General features: G+C 45.7%; 1 protein-coding gene across 1 annotated transcript in view; it reads left to right on the plus strand.

The window, feature by feature from the left end:
* Window positions 1-25116, plus strand: part of LOC142312915 (uncharacterized) — a 145955-nt gene that overhangs the window by 88008 nt on the left and 32831 nt on the right. The window contains 6 exon segments of the mRNA XM_075351903.1: window positions 80-259; window positions 343-466; window positions 550-647; window positions 845-935; window positions 9551-10368; window positions 10370-10762. Coding sequence (XP_075208018.1) covers window positions 80-259; window positions 343-466; window positions 550-647; window positions 845-935; window positions 9551-10368; window positions 10370-10762 — 1704 coding nt within the window.

Consider the following 25116-nt stretch of genomic DNA (forward strand, 5'->3'; position numbering starts at 1 on the left):
ACAGATGGATAGAACTGGAGATGTGAGGACTCTGGAAATGTCTGTATTGAGATTTATTAATGTGTCTCTCCATAACCAGGATTACACAGTAGTGAAGAAGACCTCTAGTGAGCGCTGTCAGGCCCCTGTGTCTGAGGGATGGAGAAGACCCCTGAGCCCAATCACGGGGACTCCACCTCATCCCCTGATACGTGAGAACATCAATGACCAGAAAATCCTAGAACTCACCTACAAGATGATTGAGCTGCTGACTGGAGAGGTGACACTGCTGGGAATGCTGGGACATTATACAGTAACGCTATGAAGGGATCGGGGGGATGACATTATCATTGTATGTGTCAGGTTCCTATAAGGTGTCAGGATGTCACCGTCTATTTCTCCATGGAGGAGTGGGAGTATTTAGAAGGACACAAAGATCTGTACAAGGATGTCATAATGGAGGTTCCTCAGCTCCTCACATCACCAGGTAATAGAAAGAACTAAATACATGCGGTCTATAATTATCTGTACGTAAGAAATTAATTCAGTCCCTGTATGTGTCTCCTCCAGCTCTATCTAGTAAGAGGACAACACCAGAGAGATTTCCCTGTCCTCTTCTTCCACAGGACTGTACACAAGAAAACTCCAATGTTCTTCAGGATCATCAGGTAGATGGAGAGAAGGTGTCATGAAATCTCCCCTATGATGTGTAGACGGCTGTGAAGGTCTTCTGCTCAGTCTTGTTTTATCCACCAGTCTTATCGATGTTATACTTGTGTAATGAGAACAGTGGAGATGGCAGGATTAGAGCTGATCATACATGGGACTTCTCCATCTGTCTGTGACTTTACAATATTTGTTTCAGGGTGAAGATCTGATCCTTATTAATACTGCAGGGACATATGTGAGAAGTGATGAGTGGTGTAAAGAGGAGATTCCAACAGATAATCACCCAGGTAATAACCACTAAATGAAGAAAATTCAGATTCATCTCAGTCATCGTCTGTGTGTGGTTTATCTGCGGCGTAGTCTGGCCATACCACAAGCAAGTGGTTACCATTCTCCCACTAAACCAAAATTGTCCCCATTACTTGGGACATTGGAAGTCCTTCTGTTGGAGTGAGATTTAGGATTACTGCCCAAAGAACGCACCCTACTCTCTGTTATTAGAAGATGCTGACCGTTACCATCCCAGGTCTCTAAACTACAAAGCCAAATGACCGCGTACATAGAATGTGCTGACAACTCAGAAAATCATGTGAAGAAAAATATAATCCATATGATGCGGTTTACTTATATGATGAGACCCCAGTCCATGTCCTTTTTATTTATATGCACAAATATGGACAGTAGACACATTAACACAAGAAATATGATACAATTATCATTTTTCTCCTTTCTTTTTTTAATTAATTGCATCCCCGACACCCACCCAATCAGAGCAGAGAGAAAAGAAGAGAAATCTCTATAATCAATAATTCTTGCCTATATTTCCAAACTCTTTCCTTATACTAATTTCAGCAATTATTATATTTGGATGTGTAACTCAGACTAATCTGGTGTTAAAAAAATATATTATTAGACATTATCTAGTCCTTAAAAATAATTCCCTTTGCACATAATAACCGTGAAGTAATTAGATCCTGAAATGATAAAACAATATTCAGCCTCTTAGCAACAAATGTGATAACAGGTTCCCAAAAATCCCTAATTTCCCATCCCAATAGATCTTCCACCTCTGAGTTACACTTGAGACATTTAGAATATTTAATATTTCCGATCTTCTGCATAAAAGCCAGGGACGGTGCAACCTGTGAATAACCATAAATTGAAATATTCTCTCATTTGACATGGAGAAAAAAATGAGCAGAATTAAAGGGGTGGTTCACCCATATTTTTTATTGTCTAGATCGATATTATATTGAGAAACAATGTTTCTCTCAAATACCTTGTGTTGTCAATAGTGCCTGTGAGAGGCGCTATTGCAGACCGCTGCTCCCCGTCCAGTGACGTACCCGTCCAATGCTGCCTCGTCACATCCGTGCAGCAGGCTACATTCTGAGCCCATCTGCCCCCTGCTCCTCCTCCCTCCTCCTTCACAGCACATCTCTTGCTTGCAGCGTTCTGCGAGGAGGGAGGAGGGAGGGGGGAGCAGGAGATGCGCCGTGCTGTGCTAGGAGGGAGGGGGGGAGCAGGAGACGTGCCGTGCTAGGAGGGAGGAGGAGGGGGGAGCAAATCTGCTGTGACAGCAGTGAAACACCGCTCACAGCTCAGAGTCTGGAAGACTGTAGCCGGCTGCACGGATGTGACTTGGCAGCATTTGACGGGTACGTCACTGGACGGGGAACAGCGGTCTGCAATAGCGCCTCTCACAGGCACTATTGACAACACAAGGTATTTGAGAGAAACATTGTTTCTCAATATAATATCGATCTAGACAATAAAAAATATGGGTGAACCACCCCTTTAATTTCCCATTTTGTAACCCCTTACCGACATATGAGTAATTCACACACACAGAGTCCGCATCTTTCCCGTTGGATAATGGCTGTGTTGTTCAGCCACCATCTGTCTCTAACAGCCGTGGGTCAAATGGCGCTGCAACTGCAGCTGTTACCTTTCTAAATGCCACTATAAGTCTCTGATGTAGCATTTAACATGAATGAGCAGGGGGGCATGTCATTATACGCACCCATTGGTGTGCTTGTGGCATGATCACGGGGTGTCAATTGGTTGTCATGACAGCCAGGAGTCCGCTAAACACCCCTGTGTCATTAAGGTACTTCTGTGAATTTCAGCCTGTGCTGGCGTTCATAGAGGATTGTGATTTTCACTATACAGTCATGGCCAAAAGTTTTGAGAATGACACCAAAATTATATTTTCACATGATCTGTTGCACTCTGGTTTTTAATCACATACAGAAATATAATTGCAATCATATTATGAGTACCAAAAGGTTATATTGACAGTTAGAATGATTTAATGCAGCAAGTCAATATTTGCAGTGTTGACCCTTCTTCTTCAGGACCTCTGCAATTCTCCCTGGCATGCTTTCAATCAACTTCTGGACCAAATCCTGACTGATAGCTGTCCATTCTTGCATAAGCAATGCTTGCATTTTGCCAGAATTTGTTGGTTTTTCTTTGTCCACCCGTCTCTTGATGATTGCCCACAAGTTCTCAATGGCATTAAGATCTGGGGAGTTTCCAGGCCATGGACCCAAAATCTCTATGTTTTGTTCCATGAGCCATTTAGTGATCACCTTTGCTTTATGGCAAGGTGCTCCATTATGCTGGAAAAGGCATTGTTGGGCGCCAAACTGCTCTTGGACAGTTGGGAGAAGTTGCTCTTGGAGGACATTCTGGTACCATTCTTTATTCATGGCTGTGTTTTTAGGCAAGACTGTGAGTGAGCCGATTCCCTTGGCTGAGAAGCAACCCCACACATGAATCGTTTCAGGATGCTTAACAGTTGGCATGAGACAAGACTGGTGGTAGCGCTCACCTCTTCTTCTCCTAAAAAGCTGTTTTCCAGATGTCCCAAACAATCGAAAAGGGGATTCATCTGAGAAAATGACTTTACCCCAGTCCTCAGCAGTCCACTCCCTGTACCTTTTGCAGAATATCAGTCGGTCCCTCATGTTTTTTCTGGAGATAAGTGGCTTCTATGCTGCCCTTCTTGAAACCAGGCCTTGCTCAAAAGAGTCTCCGCCTCACAGTGCGTGCAGAAGCACTCACACCAGACTGCTGCCATTGCTGAGCTAGCTCGGCACTGCTGGTAGTCCGATCCCGCAGCTGAAACAGTTTTAAGATACGGTCCTGGCGTTTGCTGGTCCTTCTTGGGCGCCCTGGAGCCTTTTTGGCAACAATGGAAGCTCTCTCCTTGAAGTTCTTGATGATGCGATAGATTGCACCTCAGTCAACAATCTTTGTAGCTGCGATACTTTTCCCTGTTAGGCCATTTTTGTGCAGAGCAATGATGGCTGCACGTGTTTCTTTAGAGATAACCATGGTTAACTGAAGAGAAACAATGATACCAAGCACCAGCCTCCTTGTAAAGTGTCCAGTGGTGTCATTCTTACTTAATCATGACTGATTGTTCCATTAACACAGGTGTGGGTGTTGATGAGGACAGGGCTGGCGATCAATCACTAAAACAATGTTAGCTGCTCCTTTTAAGGCAGGAATGCAATGCTGTTGAAATGTGTTTTGGGGGTTAAAGTTCATTTTCTTAGCCAATATTGACTTTGCAAGTAATTGCTGTTAAGCTGATCACTCTTTATGACATTCTGGAGTATATGCAAATTGCCATTAGAAAAACTTAAGCAGTAGACTTTGTAAAAATTAATATTTGTAGCATTCTCAAAACTTTTGCCCATGACTGTACATAGTATTGCTTATGCATTGCTATGCATAGTACAAGCGATCAGACGAATGCAGGTTGAATTGCACTAAGGCGACTAACAAATACAGAGAAAAAAGTAAAAAAATAATGTTTTGGGTTTTTTTTAAATAAAATTAAATATTTTTTCCTCATTAAAACTATAATAAACACATCTTTGGTATCGCTGTGTTCATAAAATTCTGATTTGTCAAAATGTAAACTACACTGATCGGCAAACGGGTAACAATGTTTTGAACTTTTGACTTTCAGGCTCTATATCTCATCATGCACTACAGCTTTGAGCGTGAGACGACCTTCATTTTATAGACAATTATCTTGGCTATATCATACATAAATTTGAATTACAACTTTTTGGCATATGATTAGTTTTTGTTATATCACTGTATTGTTACTGTTTTCTCCTTAACTGCTTCACCCCCGGGAGATTTCCTGTTTTTATCTCCTTTTTTCCCCAGGAGCCATAACTTTTTTATTTTTCTGTCAATATAGCCATGTGAGGGCATTGTACTTTTGAACAACACCATTCATTCTGCCCCATATTATACTGGAAAATGAAAAAAAAAATCCAAGTGCTATGAAATTGCAAAAAAAAAAGGGAAATTGCATGATTGTTTTTTTTTCTTCTTCGCTATTTACCATGTTCACTAATTTAAACAACTGACCTGGATTTATGATTACAAGTTCATAGATACCAAACATGTATAGTTTTACTTTACGTGGTGAAAAATTCTGACGTTTGTAAAAAAAAAGTGCTTTTGTTGCCATTTTTGAGACCCATAGCGTTCTCATTTTTTTGGGATCTGGGGATCAGTGGTGGCTTATTTTTTTAGAGTTTTGAGCTGACATTTTTAACTATACAATTTTTGAGTAGATGTGATGTTTTGATTGCCCGTTACTGCATTTTAATGCAAGGTTGCGTCGTCGAAAATTTTTTTACTGTATCTTCCGCATTGACATAGACACACTTTTTTCCCCAAAACAAGGGGTAAAATGGGGGTGTGTTTTACAATGTGGATCTGGGTTACTGGGGTGGCAGTGGTGGAGCGGGGTCATAGGAGGCAAGGTCAGTGATACTGAGGGTGTCACTGTAGTGTCGTGGCGGCGACAGCAGGCGCCTGATCTAACTGTGGGCTCTATTGAATTGCTCGCGGTTGACACGATGAGCTTCAAGAAAATGGATGCGCTTGTGGTGTGTCTGCAGATTGATGCGAAGGACTACAAGAAAATGGCCATGGGGGCCTTTTTGAGCATGTGCCACCTCCGCGGCCATTTTCTTAAAGTCCATTGCGTCAACCGCGGATGATTCAAAGGAGTCCGCAGTCAGATCAGTTGCCTGCCACCGCAGCAACATCCCGTCTTGTTACCCTCCCACAGCACTCTGTCAGATTAATGGTGCGCGCCGCAAAACCCCCGAGGCCACAGTATCACCTACCCTCTGTCCACTGACCCTCCTGAGATGCAACACCCTCTCCTCTCTAAGCCCACAGCATCGCTGACCCTGCCTCCTGTGACCTTCCTGAGCAGCTTCCCCACCGCCACTTCCCCCTGGTGAGCATTAGGATTAAGACACACTAGGATTATAGAACGGACCCTCATTTTAACATTAAATATTATTTTCTCCTATTTTTCTTCTCTAAATTTGGGGTGCGTCTTATAATTTGGAGCGTCTTATAAACCAAAAAATATGGTAATTTTGTTGTTTGGAATTTTTTTTCTCACTATACCTTTTACTGATCAGATTAATTGATTAGATATTTTGATAGATTTTCAAGGGAGAGATTTGAACTTTTAGTTGTTTTTTTTTTTGGGGGAGGGGTTGTACATTTTTTTAAATTCATTTTACTTGTCCCCCTTGGTGACTTTATGCCTGTTCATTCCAATCATTTCTCCTGATCAGCGTAATGCTTTAGCATCGCTCCGATCAGGAGAAATGCTGTGTTACTGTGAGTGTCGGCACTCTGCTGGTATTCACAGGAAACACGTCATGGCAGCGACAGGGGTCATCAGCTGACCCCACGCTGCCATCGTAACCCATTGGCACCCCATGTTCGCGTCGTGGGCCACTAATGGCAGCGTGGATTTCACGATCACTGTAGGAATGCTTTAGATTGCGCTGTCAGATCAGCAGACATGTACTGGGAATAATGCAGGCTCGCCATGGCCAAGGATGTACCAGTACAGGGTTAAAATCAAAATATGATTTTGTATTATTTTGTTAGTATTTTGTAAATTCACTTTAAATTTAAACACTGCCTGAATCCTTCTGGGCATGTTCTTGATCAGATTCAAGCATGTCTCGATCAAAATCTTATCCCAGGTCTCTTCTAAACATTCCCAATGTTGGTGCATACTAATCGACTCACTTTGGTATGTAGACAGCTTTTTTTTTTATTCCAGCTCTACCCACAAAGTGTTCAATTGGATTGAAGTATGGGGACTGTGGGACAATCCAGCACCTCTACTTCATTGTTATTGAACCATTTCTTCACTAATCTTGCTTTATGCTTTGGGTCGTTGTCCTGCTGGAACACTATGTCATCCTTTTCATACCCATAGTACTCGAGTGTATGAAGTAACTCGTCTTCTAGGATACTCATATATAGCTTAGCATTCAGATCACTATTGATTGTGGTTAAGTATACAACGCCTTTGTCTGTGAAACAAACCCAAATCCTCCACCAAACTCAACAGTTCCTTCAATTTCTCGATCCGTTAGCCCCTTTTTCAATTGTTTCTTCCAGACCTATTTGCACCCATCACAGCCTAGTTTATTAACTTTTGTCTCATTGCCCCAAGTCATGAGTTTCAAATCTTGTGCTGTCCATTTTTTCTTGTTTTTTGCAAACTTGAGCCGACTCTTAAGACAATATTGAACTCAAGGCTTCTTCACCTTTTTTGGGCCACCATTCTGGACTTGTATAATGTATGTCATACAGTACTTGCTTGGACATCTGTGATCATAATATTATAAAGCATATGAGCTACTTCCACTGCCATCACGCCAGAACTTGTAGACCTTGGGATGACCCAACTTGTTGACTGCAATATTTTGCCTGGACGTCCACCTCTTGGCTTTTGAATGGATGGACGAACTTCATTTTACATTCTTCCAAATGTCATGGCACTGACATGATGCAGTTTGGCAATTTTCTTGGCTGAGAGACCACTATCGATTAACTAGATGATGTTGTTACTCTTTTTTGGGGGATTTGTCTTCATAGCAGCACCTTGATTTAAATCAGTGACGTTCACTTGGCAATCAACCTAATAACACACTGAGCCATTAGGAAATGTGAGAACAGGTAGTACACAGGAAGAGAAAAAAAATTCTAAACACCATTAGCAAAACAGTAGCAATGCAGTGACATTACAAGAATCTGCATTACAATCTATAATATAGTTATATATATATATCATATATATATATATATATCTATATATATCATATATATCTCTATATATATCATATATATCATATGCTAAACAGTTGTAAGGCAAATTTATGTATGAGATAGCCAAGGTGATCATCTATAAAATTAAGGTAGTCTCATGTTCAAAGCTGTAGAGGATGGTGAGATATGGAACCTGAAAGTCAAAGGTTCAAAACGTTTCCGTTTTGTCTGTGTAAATTAATCCAATTGGCAAATGGCGTGAGGAGAAAAAAAAAATCTAAACACCAAAAGTATGTATTTTTTTTAGTTCCCTCAATATTGCAATAAAATGCAATAAGATCCAAAATAATGTATTGCCCTCAAAATGTTATCAGTGAGAACATCATCTTAGAGCACAAAAAATATGCCCCACACAGCTCCAGATCCCAATAACTGAAAATGTTACGAATCTCAGGAAGCTAAATTTATTTTTTTTCTTACAAATTTCTGATTTTTTTTTCAAGCACTTAAAAAAACCAAAACTTCATGCTTGGTATCTACGTAATTAAACTTACCTGGGGAATCATATTGGAAGGTCAATTTTAGTGAACATAGTGAATAAAAAGAAACAAACAAAATATTGTGGAATTACATTTTTTTTGCAATTTCAACGTACTTGGATTTTTTTTTCCTGTATCACATGATAAAATGAATGGTGTCATTCAAAAGAACAAGTCCCACAAAAAAGCTCATATGGCTATGTGGACAGAAAAGTAAAAGTTATGGCTCTTAGAAGAAGGTGAGAGAAAAAAGTAAAACAAAAAGACGGGAAATAGCCACATTAGGAAGGATATAGATAAATCCAAGATCAGCCAAAGTTTGGCTGAATCCGACACTTCAACTGGTCAATTCATTTCTATCCAGAATCTAATTTCCACAATTTTAATCTCTTGTGAAAGTCGATTCATCGAATATTTTATGGGTAAGTCATTCTACCTTTATAGATTTGACAATAAATAATCCATGAAAGGGAAATGTTCCCCCAAAACGAAAAGCCGGGGTGAAGACTGAGTAGAACGTCTTACTGCAAATAACCAAAAAAACCTCTGAGTTCTCTAATCCTCCTTGTATGACGAGTCCCTCTTTAATATCTGTGACAGTACTAATTCCCTTTTTATCCAATATTCGGCACATGGTAATTGTACGAAATGTGGGAGATTAGTATTATCCACAGTAAGTACATGGAGGGACAAGTTGTAGTTTTGAATGACATAATTCCATTTACCATATAATGTACTGTAAAAAAAAAAAAAAAAAAAAAAAAAAGTGGGATCAAATTGTGAAAAAATACAATTCTGCCATTGTGTTTTGGGTTTTGCTTTTACAGAGTTCTTTTGCTGTAAAAATTGTTGGACACATAATTGTACACCTCAGTCGGATTACTATGATCCGAAATTTTTTTATATTTAAGAAAAAAAATACAGAATATTGAGGAAAGAATTTTTTTTCATTTTTTTACTGATCAATTAAGCTTTTATTGGTATCATTCTGACCTACATATCATTTTTTGTAGCTTATTATTCTAGTATTTTGGAGGTAGAATGAACGAACAGGGCCAACACCATGCTTTACACATTCCTGCTCTAAAGTCTATTGTTAGATTTTCAACTCTTTTTGTCTCAGTAAATTAATGTCATTTTTCTACAAAACTTGCAATTTCTATGGATATTTTAGAAATGTTATACACATAATTAAAATATTTTATGCAAAAAATAATACATTTTATTCTTAACAGGAGACTGTACCAGGAGATTACAGCGAAAACTGATATCTGCAATTTTTCAATCAGATGACCTTAATATCACACAAGATATAACTGAAGTGAATGCCACTACTCCAGATATGCCTTCATCCCTTCACAGGAAAGATCTATCATCTGATCCTTTTAAGCAGGTCCTATCTTCTGATTCCTTAGAAACTAGTAAGAAAAGTAAAAGTCACCAAAGTCACCAAAGAGGCATTAAAAATGAATCTGCTCTTAAAGCAAAGAAACAATTTTCAAGTGCCGAATATAAAAAAGGTTTGACCCTCAAAATGTCTTTTGCTCCTCATAAAAAAATTCACACAAAGAAGAAAAATTTTTCTTGTTCAGAGTGTGGGAAATATTTTACCTACAAATTTGACCTTGTTAAACATGAGATAGTGCACACCGGTGAGAAGCCATATTCATGTTCAGAATGTGGGATGTGTTTTAATAAAAAATCTAATTTAGTTATCCATCAGAGAACTCACACAGAGGAGAAACCATATTCATGTTCAGAATGTGGGAAGTGTTTTAATAGAAAATCAAATTTAGTTATTCATCAGAGAACACACACAGGAGAGAAGCCATATTCATGTTCAGAATGTGGGAAATGTTTTAATACAAAATCAAATTTAGTTGTCCATCAGAGAATTCATACAGGGGAGAGGCCTTTTTCATGTTCAAATTGTGGGAAATGTTTTGTACATACATCACATCTTGTTAGACACCAGAAAATTCATACAGGACAGAAGCCATTTTGATGTTCACAATGTGGGAAGAGTTTTAACAAAAAAAATAGATTTATTTCTCCATCAGAAAATGAACACAGGGGATAAACTTTTTTCATGTGCAGAATGTGGGAAATGGTTTGCAAGAACATCATATCTTTTTATACATCAGATAACTCACACAGTGGAGAAACCATTTTCAAGTTCAAAATATAGAAAATCTTTGTCCCTCAAAATGTCTTTTTCTTCTCATGAAAAAAATTCACGCACAAAGAAGAAAAGATTTTCTTGTTCAAAGTGTGGGAAATATTTTAAGTACAAATCAGAACTTGATATACATGAGAGACTTCACACAAGGGAGAAACTATATTCATATTCAGAATGTGGGAAGTGTTTTAATAAAAAATCAAATTTAATTGTCCATCAGAGATCTCACACAGGGGATAGGCCTTTTTCATGTTCAGAATATGGGAAATGATTTATAGATACTGTAAATCACATCTTGTTAGGCACCAGAAAATTCACACAGGACAGAAGTAATTTTCAGATTCAAAATGTGGGAATGTTTTAAAAAAAAAATGCATTTCTCCATCAGAGAACTCACACAATGGAGAAACCTTTTTCGTATTCAGAATGTGGGGAATGTATTAAATAGAAATCAAGTCTTGCCATACCCCAGAGAAATAATGGTGGGAGAATTCATATTCATGTTTCTAATGTGGGAAATGTTTTAGTCAGAAATCAGATGTAGTTGTCCATCAGAGAGCCCACACAGGGGAGAAACCTTTATCATGTGCACAATATGGGGGGAATGTTTTGCAGATAAATCAACTCTCGTTACACACCAGAGAAGTCACATAGGATAGAAACCTTTTTCAACTCCTAATATTAGTGATCTACCATTTATTACATTTTCTTTAAATCCGCAATCTCCATGTCTGAAGAAACGTCTATGTATATTACAATAATAAACTTAGTAACTTACAACAGCTATGCTCCGTTCCTTCATTGTAATAAAGTCTGATGTGATCCATTGTTTTAAACAGTTCCCATATAGAAGTTTTTTCACCATCAGTAGAAACTGATTCCCTTCTCTATACCCCAATACACATATTTTCTATATCGTTCCTATGGGAGACCCAGACATTGGGTGGATAGCTTCTGCCTCCGGAGGACACACAAAGTACTACACTAAAAAGTGTAGCTCCTCCCTCTGAGCATATACACCCCCTGGATAACCAGATCTAGCTAGTTCATTGCTTTGTGTTTAGGAGGCATACATCCACACATGCATTCTCATCTGATTTTTCATTTTTGGAAAGATTTTGAAGAAAAGCGGGTCCAAGTCTGGACCCCCGGCATGTCCCTTCTCACCCCACTGTGTCGGCGGTGTTGTTAAGGTTGATTCCAAGGCTGGAGCCTTACATGCCGCGCTCCTTCACCATCCCTCGGGCTCTGGCTTGAAGTGGGAGCCAGCACGGTTCTCCATGCTTTGCAGGAGACCGGTCTCCATCCGCAGCCCTTCAGGATCCTGCTGGACGGAGCACTCATCCCCAGGGACATGGCCCTGCATCTCAGCAAGCTAAGTACCGGAGACGTTTATGTTCTGGGGGTCCCTGTACTTTTATTATGTGGGGAGAGTGTGCTGAGTGTTTTTTGTGACATTTCCGGCGGGTTCTCTGGCTGTCGCCTGAGAACCGCGCCGATGGTGCCTGCGCGCCGGCCGCACCGCTCAAATTTAGGCCCCGGCTTCGCCGGAGGCCTACTTTCGGTTTCACTGCCCTCGCATGTCATTCATGCAGAGGGACAGTGTGGCTCCGCCCAGCGGCCGTTCTGCACAGGGGAGGGACACTCCTCACTGAGTACATGTCTCCTCCCCTGTAAATCTCTTTGGCCCTCCAGATCCCGCTCTCAGGGTTGGCCCCGCCCCCTCTCCTCGCTCCGGCGCCATTTTATCAGCGTTTTCTCTGCAATCAACACTGGCTGCAGCATCCCTGCTGAGGTGCTTGGGGGTCCGGGCTTTGAGATCTGGAGGGCACACAACACCGCTCCAGCGGTCTGGTAAGCCACAACCTCTGGTTGTGGGTCTCCGTATATACTCTCTGAGGGTCACTCTGGCAAGAGCCCCCACTTCAGCAGCATGTCTCACACGAGGAGCAAGGCTCCAAAGCTATATTCAGTATGCACTGCATGTAAGCTCGTGCTGCTGAACCGAGCACATATCCACATTGTGATGCCTGCTCTGCCCTGACAATGCCTCAGCCTGGAATTGCCCCCCCAGTGGTCTCTCCGGCTGCTCCGGCTCCTGTGGCTGAACCCCCGGCTTGGGTAGAATCCTTCTCTAGGTCAATCTCCCAGTCTTTTGCCGACTCCATGGGACAGCTGTCCCGGACTTTGCTGAACATGCATCAACCCCCTTCACAGGGTGCTTCTGCTGCTAGGGCTCTCTCAGCGGAGCTCACAGAGGATTCATCATCTGGTCCCAGACCCCGTCCTCCTAAAAGGAGACGCAGGGTCCCCTCTCCTTCCTCGTCCTGCGGCTCTGATTCAAGAGCTGATTCGCAGGACGAGGAGGATGCCTTTACTGGGGGCTCGGAGGCTACCTCCATGTGCCCCATTGATCTGTCCGAAAGTGACTCAGATGTTAGTGATTTGATTGCGTCCATTAATCCTGTACTGGACCTCAATCCGCCAGTATCAGAGGAGCAACCCTCTCTGGCAGAAAAGCACCAGTTTACCTTGCCTAAGAGGACAAGGAGTGTGTTCTTTAACCACTCCAGTTTTCAGGTCACTGTGACCAAGCCTAGGGCCTGTCCTGACAAACGCTTCCCAAAGCGTGGTTCTGATGACCGTTTTCCCTTTCCACCTGAGGTGGTCAAGGAGTGGGCTCATTCACCAAAGGTAGACCCTCCGGTGTCTAGACTCTCAGCCCGGACCGTTGTATCAGTGGCTGATGGCACCTCTCTTAAGGATTCCACTGACCACCAGGTTGACCTTCTGGCCAAATCTGTATATGAGGCGGCAGGGGCCTCGTTCTCCCCATCTTTTGCAGCAGTGTGGGCTCTCAAAGCCATCTCTGCTTCTCTAGAGGAGATGCATTCCCTCACCAGGGAATCTATGCCCGAAATGGTTGCCTTAACTTCCCAAGCTTCAGCTTTTTCATCCTATGCCATGTCTGCCATGCTGGAGGCTTCTCACCGCACTGCGGTGGCTTCGGCTAATTCCCTCGCTATCCGCAGGATCTTGTGGCTTCGAGAGTGGAAGGCAGATGCTTCTTCAAAGAAGTACCTTGCTGGGCTCCCTTTTGCTGGATCCAGGCTATTCGGTGAACAACTGGATGAAATTATTAAGGAAGCTACTGGCGGGAAGAGTACTTCCATGCCACAAACTAAAACCAGGAAACCTGCCCAGGGTAGGAACCAGACAAGGTTTCGTTCCTTTCGTTCCTCCAACTGGTCATCATCTAAGCCCTCGTCCACTAACTCAGCCAAGGACCAAAAATCCAACTGGCGCACAAAGGCGCGTCCACAGAAGACCGCAGGAGCTGCTGCCACTAAGGCAGCCTCCTCTTGACTATCTGGCCGCGCCAGCAACGTCCTTAGTCGGTGGCAGGCTCTCCCACTTTGGCGACGTGTGGTTTCAACACGTCTCCGATCAGTGGGTGCAGGATATCATCTCCCACGGCTACAGGATAGAATTCTCTTCCAGCCCGCCAAACAGATTTTTTCTGTCAACTCCCCCCTGCTCCAAGGCCGCCCCCTTCTCTCAGGCCGTGGCATCCTTGCAGGCCAACGGAGTAATTGTACCGGTTCCCGCCCGGGAATGGTTCAGAGGTTTCTACTCAAATCTCTTCCTAGTCCCCAAAAAGGATAGTTCCTTCCGGCCCATCCTGGCTCTCAAGCTTCTCAACAAGCATGTTCAAGTGCGGCATTTTCGCATGGAGTCTCTGCGGTCAGTCATTGCCTCAATGACCCAAGGGGATTTCCTGGCATCCATCGACATCAGTGATGCCTATCTGCATGTGCCAATTGCAGTTTCACACCAGCGTTGGCTACGTTTTGCAATCGGAGAGGAACATTTCGAATTCGTGGCTCTCCCCTTCGGGTTAGCCACGGCCCCTCGAGTATTCACCAAGGTCATGGCAGCAGTGGTTGCGGTTCTGCACCTCCAGGGGTTGGCAGTGATTCCTTACCTGGACGACCTTCTAGTCAAGGCTTCATCCAGCGCAGACTGTCAGCGGAGTGTCTCGCTCACTCTCGCCACTCTAGCCCAATTCGGGTGGCTTGTCAATCTGCCCAAATCCACTCTGACTCCGACCCAGAGGCTCACGTACCTAGGGATGCAGTTTGAGACTCTGCCGGCACTTGTGAAGCTGCCCTTAGTCAAACAGCAGTCCCTCCATCTGGCGGTGCGCTCTCTGCTGAGGGCCCGCCGTCATTCCATCAGGCACCTAATGCAGGTGCTGGGTCAGATGGTGGCGTCAATGGAGGCTGTTCCCTTTGCCCAGTTCCATCTGCGTCCTCTGCAGCTGGACATTCTCCGCTGTTGGGACAAGCGGACTTCCTCCTTGCACAGGCTAGTGGCTCTGTCGCCACAGACCAGCGGCTCCCTTCAGTGGTGGCTTCGGCCCCTCTCTCTGTCTCAGGGGCGCTCTTTCCTGGCCCCGTCCTGGGTGATCCTCACCACGGATGCCAGTCTATCCGGCTGGGGAGTGGTATGTCTCCACCACCGAGCGCAGGGCACTTGGACTCCTTCCGAGTCAGCCCTCTCGATCAATGTGCTGGAAACCAGAGCTGTGCTTCTAGCTCTCCTAGCCTTTCACCACCTGTTGGCGGGCAAGCACATCCGAGTCCAGTCAGACAACGCGACAGCGGTTGCCTACATCAATCACCAAGGCGGGACACGCAGCCGCCTGGCAATGTTGGAGGTTCAACGCATCCTTCAATGGACGGAGGACTCCAAGTCCACCATATCCGCAGTCCACATCCCAGGCGTGGAAAACTGGGAAGCAGATTATCTCAGCCGTCAAACCGTGGACAGTGGCGAGTGGTCCCTGCATCCGGCAGTGTTTCAGTCAATCTGCCGCAAGTGGGGCACTCCGGAAGTGGATCTAATGGCATCCCGGCACAACAACAAGATTCCGGTTTACGTGGCTCGCTCCCACGATCCTCAGGCCTTTGCAGCGGACGCTCTGGTTCAAGATTGGTCCCAGTTTCGTCTGTCCTACGTGTTTCCCCCTCTAGCTCTCTTGCCCAGAGTTCTGCGCAAGATCAGAATGGAGGGCCGTCGGGTCATCCTCATTGCTCCGGACTGGCCCAGGCGAGCTTGGTACCCAGACCTGCTCCATCTGTCCATAGAGGTGCCGTGGCATCTTCCGGACCGTCCAGACCTTCTCTCACAAGGTCCGTTTTTCCGCCAGAATTCTGCGGCTCTCAGATTGACGGCGTGGCTCTTGAGTCCTGGATCTTGACGGCTTCTGGTATTCCTCCTGAAGTCATCTCCACTATGACTCGGGCTCGGAAGTCTTCCTCGGCCAAAATCTATCACAGGACCTGGAGAATTTTCCTGTCCTGGTGTCGCTCTTCCGGCCATGCTCCTTGGCCTTTTTCCTTGCCGACCCTTCTGTCCTTTCTACAGTCCGGTCTGCAGCTAGGACTATCCCTCAATTCCTTCAAGGGACAAGTCTCGGCTCTGTCAGTGCTGTTCCAGCGGCGTATCGCCCGGCTGGCTCAGGTCCACACCTTCATGCAGGGCGCGTCTACATCATTCCGCCTTACCGACGGCCCTTGGATCCCTGAGACCTCAATTTGGTCCTCACGGCCTTGCAGAAACCCCCCTTTGAGCCTCTTAGGGAAGTTTCTTTGTTTCGTCTTTCACAGAAAGTGGTCTTTCTAGTGGCCATAACTTCCCTCAGGAGAGTCTCTGATTTGGCTGCGCTCTCTTCGGAGTCACCTTTTTTGGTTTTTCATCAAAACAAGGTGGTTCTCCGTCCGACTCCGGACTTTCTCCCTAAGGTGGTTTCTCCTTTCCACCTTAACCAGGACATTTCCCTGCCTTCCTTTTGTCCGGCTCCTGTTCATCGCTTTGAAAAAGCGTTGCATACTCTGGATCTGGTGCGGGCGCTCCGGATCTATGTGTCTCGCACCGCTGTTCTTAGGCGGTGCACCTCTCTTTTTGTGCTAACCACAGGTCGGCGTAAGGGCCTCTCGGCTTCTAAGCCGACCTTAGCTTATTGGATTAGGTCGGCCATTTCCGATGCCTACCAGTGTACTCAGGTGCCTCCCCCGCCGGGGATCAAGGCACACTCGACCAGAGCTGTGGGTGCCTCTTGGGCTTTCAGGCACCAGGCTACGGCTCAGCAGGTCTGTCAGGCTGCCACTTGGACTAGCCTGCATACCTTTTCAAAGCACTACCAAGTGCATGCTCATGCTTCGGCAGATGCGAGCTTGGGCAGACGCATCCTTCAGGCGGCTGTCGCCCATTTGTGAAGTTAGGCTCTGCCTACTTCTCAGTTTTTCTGTTTATTCCCACCCATGGACTGCTTTGAGACGTCCCAATGTCTGGGTCTCCCATAGGAACGATAAAGAAAAAGAGAATTTTGTTTACTTACCGTAAATTCTTTTTCTTATAGTTCCGTATTGGGAGACCCAGCACCCTCCCTGTTGCCTGTTGGCAGTTTTTTGTTCCACGTGTTATCAGCGGCTGTTGTCGTGGACAGAGTCTCTGGTTGTTCCGGTTCTTGCTCTGTCTTTACTTGTGGGTGGCTATTCTCCTTCAGCTTTTGCACTAAACTGGCTAGATCTGGTTATCCAGGGGGTGTATATGCTCAGAGGGAGGAGCTACACTTTTGAGTGTAGTACTTTGTGTGTCCTCCGGAAGCAGAAGCTATACACTTAATGTCTGGGTCTCCCAATACGGAACTATAAGAAAAAGAATTTACGGTAAGTAAACAAAATTCTCTTTTTTGGGTCTAAGGGGACTTTGATATTTAATTCTTATTCAATTGTTTCAATAACATGACCTAACAAAAAATTTACACTTTATAGCATAACAATAATATATGATGGGTTAACCTCTCAATGAGTGCCGAGACACCTTTTAATGTCAGTTGTTCAGGGCACTTATTTCTCAGCTCCATTAAAAAGCGGCGCTGTGGAATAAGGCACACGCTGCGTTTTTTGGTGCAATTTTGTTGTCAGAAAGTTCTGGCTTTTTCCAAGGAAAGTCTACAAGAATTCAAATTTGCTCTGTGCACGTTTCAGTTTTTTGTCTGCACTTTATTTGTCACAAACATCTGACAAAAAAATGAAGCATGTTCATTCTTTTTGCATTTTGTCCCTGCTTTTTTCACTAGTGATGGGAGGATTCGCAGATCAATCCCCCACGACTCGGCGCTTCATACTCACCGATCACTGGCTGTCACACTGCTCCTGCAGCCTCTCTTTCTTCTTTCGGAGCCACTCATACATATTCACTGCTTCCCCTGCCCACTGGCGTCTGTGATTGGTTGCAGTTAGATGCACCCCCACGCCGAGTGACAGCTGTCTGACTGCAACCAATCGCAGACGCCGGTGGGTGGGTTTATATCGTACAGTAAAATAAATAATTAAAAAAACGACATACTGCTCCCCCAATTCTAATATCCAAACAAGATAAAGCCCCACAGCAAAAGGCTGGTATTTTCAGACTGGGGAGGTCTCCACAGCCTAAAACTATCAGCCAGCAGCTGCCCAGAATTGCCGCAACCATCCAAACACCCAAAGAATCCTTTATTTGAAATAAAAAAGCACTCACCTCTTTCACCACTTTATTAACCCACTCATATATCCCTCCAGGTCCGACATAATCCACATGAGGTCCCACGACGCTTCCAGCACGGCTACATCTGATGTTTACAGTGAGCACCATAGAACATGACTGCCCACTGCGAGGTTCGGGCCGCGACTGAAGTGAGCACCGCAATAAGTGGTGAAGTCACTCAGGTGAGTCCTCCACCTGCAGCTCACTTCAGCCATGGCCTGATTTGTAGTCACAGGTGGAGGACTCCAGCTGTGACCACAGATCACTCAAGTGACGTTAGTGCTGATCGCACAACTGACTTCAGTCACTCTGGTGATTTGCTGTCCCAGGTGGAGGACTCCAGCTGTGGCTGCGGCTAACCTAAGTGTCATCACCATGTGGCTCACTTCAATTACTGTGTGGAGCTCACAGTGGGCAGTCATGTTCTATGGCGCTCGCTGTGAGCGTCAGATGTAACAGTGCTGGAAGTGTCATGGGACTTCGTGTGGATTATGTCGGACCTGGAGGTGGGTTAATAAAGTGGTGAAAGAAGGTACTTTTTTGTCTTTTATTTCAAATAAAGGATTATTTGGGTGTTTGTGTTTATTTACTTTCATTTACAGATTAGTGATGGGGGAGACTCAGATGCCTGCCAGCACTAATCTAGGGCTTAGTAGCAGCTGTGGGCTATTATTAACTCCTTATTACCGATTGCCACTGCACCAGGGCAACGGGAAGAGTCAGGTCTAACACCAGAATTGGCACATCTTATGGATGCGCCACTTCTGGGGCGGCTGTGGGCTGTTATTGTTAGGCTGGAAAGGGCCAAATAACAATGGCCCTTTCTACCCTCATAATATCAGCCCCCAGTTTTGTGCTGTACCTTGGCTGGTTTTAGAAAATAAGGGGACCCCACGTCATTTAAAGAAAATAAAAAAATCAAATAAAAAAAAATAGTGTGGGATCACCTCTATTTTTCATAACCAGCCAAGGTACAGCAGACAGCTGAGGGTTACGGGTTGCAGCCTGCAGCTGTTCCTGTGATGGATATGAAAAATGGGGGGACCCCACGTCATTTTTTACCCCCCAAAAAAAAGGAAAAAAAAAAAACAGCTGGCCGAGCTAGCTACCGTATTTTTCGTTTTATAAGATGCACCATATTATAAGACGCACTCCAAATTTGGAGGGGAAAAAAAAAGGTAAAAAAAAAAAAAAATATGGGGTCCGTTTATAATCTGGTGGGGTCTTACCAGGGAGGGGGGCCTGCAGAGGAGCGGCGGTCACAGGACGCAGAGGCGGTACTAAAGTACTGCAAGTAGCATAGAGGGGGGCCCAGATACTCACTGCGGGTGCTGCTCTGTGCGGGGTCGGTGCCGCCGTCGCTCTGCTCTGTGCGGGGTCGGTGCCGCCGCTCTGCTCTGTGCGGGGGGCCCCTGTCGCTCTGCTCTGTGCGGGGGGCCCCTGTCGCTCTGCTCTGTGCGGGGGGCCCCTGTCGCTCTGCTCTGTGCGGGGGGCCCCTGTCGCTCTGCTCTGTGCGGAGCCGGCAACGCCACTCTGCTCTGTGCGGGGCTGGTGATGGAGCAGCCAAGTGCCGAGCAGAATGGAGGAGCCGAGCGCGGAGCAGAACGGAGGAGCCGAGCAGAACGGAGGAGCCGTGCACAGAGCAGCCGAGCAAGACGGAGCAGCCGTGCACAGAGCAGCGGAGCAGGACGGAGCAGCCGTGCACAGAGCAGCCGAGCAGGACGGAGCAGCCGTGCACAGAGAAGAATGGAGCGGCGCTGCCCGATGCACAGAACAGCGTCGCACAGACCAGCAGCGGGTAGCACAGTGTATTGCTCGGAGCATCTCCCTGCCTCCTTTGACCCCTCTGCACAACCCCCCCGGTAAGCTACATTCGGATTTTAAGACGCACCCCTCATTTTCCTCCCAAAGTTTTGGGAGAAAAAGAGCGTCTTATAATACGAAAAATATGGTATCTCTCTATCAAGCTATTCTGTTATTTCTTTCTTTCTATTCTGTTCTTTTTTATTATCTATTCTATATGTTATAGCTATTATTCTTTCTATTTTTTCTATCTATTCTAGCTATCAATTATCCTATCCTATCATATTTTGTTTCTCCTTTAAAAAACGCATTAGCAAAAATGCACCATCATTACAAGCGTTTTGTTTTTTTTTTTTACATTTTCAGACGCTCTGTGACAAAGTGCAGTTTAGGTTGCAGTTTTGGTGCAATTAAAACTACAGCGTGTGCATATATCCTTAGAATATTGAACGACTAATAAGTGAATAGTTAAAATTTCTGCATGTGATTGCTGTACATGACAGGGGACACCTGCGGGTATTGCCACCGACCAGTTTTGGAACCAACTGGGGCCTATTAACTCCCTAAATACTGCTATCCAGTGACAGCGGTATATAAGAGGCTAAATGGTGTTATAAGACCCCCCTTGGCAGGATCGGTCACCCGTGATGGTAATCACGAGTGCCTATCATCACCATGGTATACCCAAGTCATCTGATGACTACAGGTTACGGTGACCTGTAAGATCCTGCTATAAGCAGGGTCTTATAGGCACAGTCAGTGAGACACTGACGGGTCTGCTACACTGCTGTACACAAGTACAGCAGTGCATGAGATCAGTGATTAACCCCTTCACGACCATGGACGGATATATCCGTCATGGATCGTGTCCCGGTAAGCCCCGCCCCCTGCCGCGGGCAGGCGGCGTGGATCGGCACACATATCAGCTGTTTTCAACAGCTGACATGTGTGCCTACATGTTCCGAGTGGAATCGCATTCCACCCGGAACATTAACCCCTTAGATCTCGCTGCCAAAGTCTGGCAGCGAGATCTATATGCGCGCGGCCATCTTTTTTTCTTACCGCCGCCCCCTCCGGACGTCACGTGAGTGATCACGTGACGTTCGGTGGTTGCCATCGTAGCACAGGGTCATGTGATGACGCCTGGTGCTACGAAGTTTCACTTTCATTCTTCCTCGGCACGGAGCAGAGGAAGAAAGAAAGTGACTATTTCTGCTGTTTACAGCGGTATAGCTGTAATCAGCAGATAGCGATCAGCAATCGGATTGCTGATCGCTATAGCCCCCTAGGGGGACTAGTAAAATAAAATAAAAAAAGTAAAAAAAAAGTTTTAAAAAATTAAAAAAAAAACAAAAAACCTAAAAGTTCAAATCACCCCCCTTTCCCCCCATTGAAAATTAAAGGGTTAAAAAATAAATAAATATACAGATATTTGGTATCGCCGCGTTCAGAAATGCCTGATCTATCAAAATATAAAATCAATTAATCTGATTGGTAAACGGCGTAGTGGCAAAAAAATTCCAAACGCCAAAATTACGTTTTTTGGTCGCCGCAAGTTTTACGCAAAATGTAATAACAGGCGATCAAAACGTAGCATCTGCGCAAAAATGCTACCATTAGAAACGTCAGCTCGAGACGCAAAAAATAAGCCGTCACTGAGCCATAGATCCCAAAAAATAAGAACGCTACGTGTTTCGGAAAATGGCGCAAAACGTGCGCCACTTTTATTGGACAAACTTGTGAATTTTTTTTAACCCCTTAGTTACAAGTAAACCTATACATGTTTGGTGTCTACAAACTCGCACCGACCTCAGGTATCATACCCACACATCAGTTTTACCATATAGTGAACACCGTGAATAAAACATCCCAAAAACTATTGTGCCATCACACTTTTTTTGCAATTTTTCCACACTTGGAATTTTTTTGCTGCTTTCCAGTACACCATATGGTAAAACTTATGGTTTCATTTAAAAGTACAACTTGTCCCGCAAAAAACAAGCCCTCATATGGCAAGATTGACGGAAAAATAAAAAAGTTACGGCTCTCGGAAGAAGGGGAGCAAAAAACAAAAACGCAAAAACGGAAAGTGCCCCGGGGCTGAAGGGGTTAAAGTAAAAAGTATTCTTGTGCCACAAAGTTAAAAAGTGAAAAAAAAACAAAAAAAAAACACATACACAAAAATGTGCACATAATGTCATTTCTATGTTGAGTTCACACGATACAGTCAGGTCACTTAAGCCAAAACATACAGTACTGCACCTGGGTATACAGAAGATGACCTTACCACCGTTTTACACAGACAACGCCCTGGCACGGGAAGGGAGAGAAGGTGATCCACACAAGCTCTGGTGTAGCCCCACACTCACTCACAAACCTGATAGGCTGAAGGACCCCATTTACTAGACCTGCCAGCTGGTAACAAACCAAGAACACAAATGCATGAATTTGTGTATCGAGATAAAAGAGCAGCCCAAGGTTAAATTAGTTATTTAACTGCCTATTAAGGGCACACTAGACAAAACACTTTGCATGGTTTTGTGTTATATGCCTTTGATTGTTGGGGATCCATCCAATAAAGTCTAATTATTGTGGCTCCCGTACCCTGTGTTGTCTGAGTAGTGTTCTGCCCAGAGGTACGGAGTTCAGGCGTTCATTTGGGGTGAGCCCTGGTCCATACGGTCTTTCTAAAGGCAGCTGAGCCAGTGGACGAGAGGACCCACTGACACTCATGTCTCTACAGTCATTATCTCAGAAAATTAGAATATTATATAAGACCAACTAAAAAAATGATTTTAAACTCAGAAATGTTGGCTTACTGAAAAGTCTGTACAGTAAATGCACTTAATTTAATACTTGGTTGGGGCTCCTTTTGCATGAATTACTGCATCAATATGGCATGGCATGGATGCGATCAGCCTGTGGCTCTGCTGAGGTGTTATGGGAGCACAGGTTGCTTTGATAGTGGCCTTCAGCTCGTCTGCATTCTTGGGTCTGGTGTCTCTTATCTTCCTCTTGACCAGGGGTGGGGAACCTCCGGCCCGCGGGCCGTATACGGCCCGTCACGACTTTTTATGCGGCCCCCAGGCACATTCCCAGGGACCGCTGTGCTCTGGCAGCAGCCGCGCTTTTCCCGGCTGCCGGCCCTTTAAATCTCACTGCCTGATGCCTTGAGGGTAGATGCTAGAATGTACGGGCTCTATCCAGATCCTGACTTCCAGGACCTGACTGCAGCCCATACATTCTAGGCTTAACCCCGGCCTGTGCTAGTGTGCTCTCTGCTCTGGTGGGCGGGGTAAGCAGCACGCTGCGATATGTCACAGAAGAGCTGCAGCAGATTTACCAGCCTCCCGGACCTGCTGTCTGCGTGACTCCTCCTCCTCACTGTGAGTACGCAACCCATCGCTACCCCCCCCCCCCCGCTAAGTGCTGTGTACTCCCTTGTGCTGTGTGTACCCCCTCGTGCTGTGTACCCCCTAATGCTGTGTATCCCTCTAATGCTGTGTGTACCCCCCAGTGCTGTGTACCCCCCCTAATGCTGTGTGTACCCCCTAATGTTGAGTACACCTCTAGTACAGTGTTTACCCCTTAGTACTGTGTGTGCTCCCCTAGTAATGTCTGTACCCCTTGGGTGATGTCTATGCCCCCCAGTGCTGTCCGCACCACCTAATGCAGTCCATGCTGCCACCAGTGCTGTCCATGCCACGGTCAGTGCTGTATGTGCCCCCTTATGCTGTCCGTGCTCCCCAGTGCTGTGTGCCACCCCTCAGTACTATGTACCCCCCAGTGCTCTGAACTTGCTACTGCTGTCTGTACCCTCCCACTGCTTTCTATGCCCCCAGTCTGTGCCCTCCTGTTGATGTCTATGTTCCCCCAGACTTCTCTGTCTCCCTAGTGCTGCCACCTAGTGCAGTCCGTGCAGCCACCTAGTGCAGTCCGTGCAGCCACCTAGTGCAGTCCGTGCAGCCACCTAGTGCAGTCCGTGCAGCCACCTAGTGCAGTCCGTGCAGCCACCTAGTGCAGTCCGTGCAGCCACCTAGTGCAGTCCGTGCAGCCACCTAGTGCAGTCCGTGCAGTCCGTGCAGCCACCTAGTGCAGTCCGTGCAGCCACCTAGTGCAGTCCGTGCAGCCACCTAGTGCAGTCCGTGCAGCCACCTAGTGCAGTCCGTGCTGCCACCTAGTGCAGTCCATGCTGCCACCTAGTGCAGTCCATGCTGCCACCTAGTGCTGTCTGTGCCCCCTTATGCTGTCCGTGCTCCCCAGTGCTGTGTGCCACCCCTCAGTACTATGTACTCCCCAGTGCTTTGAACTTGCTACTGCTGTCTGTACCCTCCCACTGCTTTCTCTGCCCCCCAGTGTGTGCCCTCCTGTTGATGTCTATGCTCCCCCAGACTTCTGTGTCTCCCTAGTGATGCCACCTAGTGCAGTCCGTGCTGCCACCTAGTGCAGTCCGTGCTGCCACCTAGTGCAGTCCGTGCTGCCACCTAGTGCAGTCCGTGCTGCCACCTAGTGCAGTCCGTGCTGCCACCTAGTGCAGTCCGTGCTTCCACCTAGTGTAGTCCGTGCAGCCACCTAGTGTAGTCCGTGCAGCCACCTAGTGTAGTCCGTGCAGCCACCTAGTGTAGTCCGTGCAGCCACCTAGTGTAGTCCGTGCAGCCACCTAGTGCAGTCCGTGCAGCCACCTAGTGCTGTCTGTGCCACAGCCAAGGCTGTCCATGCCCCCCTACTGATGTATATGCCCCAGCCCCCTCCTGTCATGCATATGCCCCAGCCCCTCCTGTGATGTGTACTCCCAGTGTCTCCTGTAATTTATGCACCCCAGCCCCTCCTGTGATGTATATGCCCCAGCCCCTCCTGTGATCTATATGCCCCCAGCATCTCCAGACCGAGACAAACCTGGAAAAGCAGCTGTGAGAAACAAGATGATCAATATCACCGAACACACAGTCACACCAAACAGAAGCAGCTCCTGCCTCCACAGTAAGGGTGAGTTAATTAATCGTTTGACCAAATTTTTCAAGTTGATAATGTTGTGCGTCCCCCAAAGGTTAGTAGGAAATTCCAAATGGCCCCCGGCAGTAAAAAGGTTCCCCACCCCTGCTCTTGACAATACCCCATAGATTCACTATGGTGTTTAGGGCAGGCAAGTTTGCTGGCCAATCATGCACAGTGATATTGTGGTTATTAAACCAGAAATTGGTACTTTTGTCAGTGTGGACAGATGCC

Source organism: Anomaloglossus baeobatrachus, chromosome 5, assembly GCF_048569485.1.
Source record: "Anomaloglossus baeobatrachus isolate aAnoBae1 chromosome 5, aAnoBae1.hap1, whole genome shotgun sequence".
Classification (NCBI taxonomy): domain Eukaryota; kingdom Metazoa; phylum Chordata; class Amphibia; order Anura; family Aromobatidae; genus Anomaloglossus; species Anomaloglossus baeobatrachus.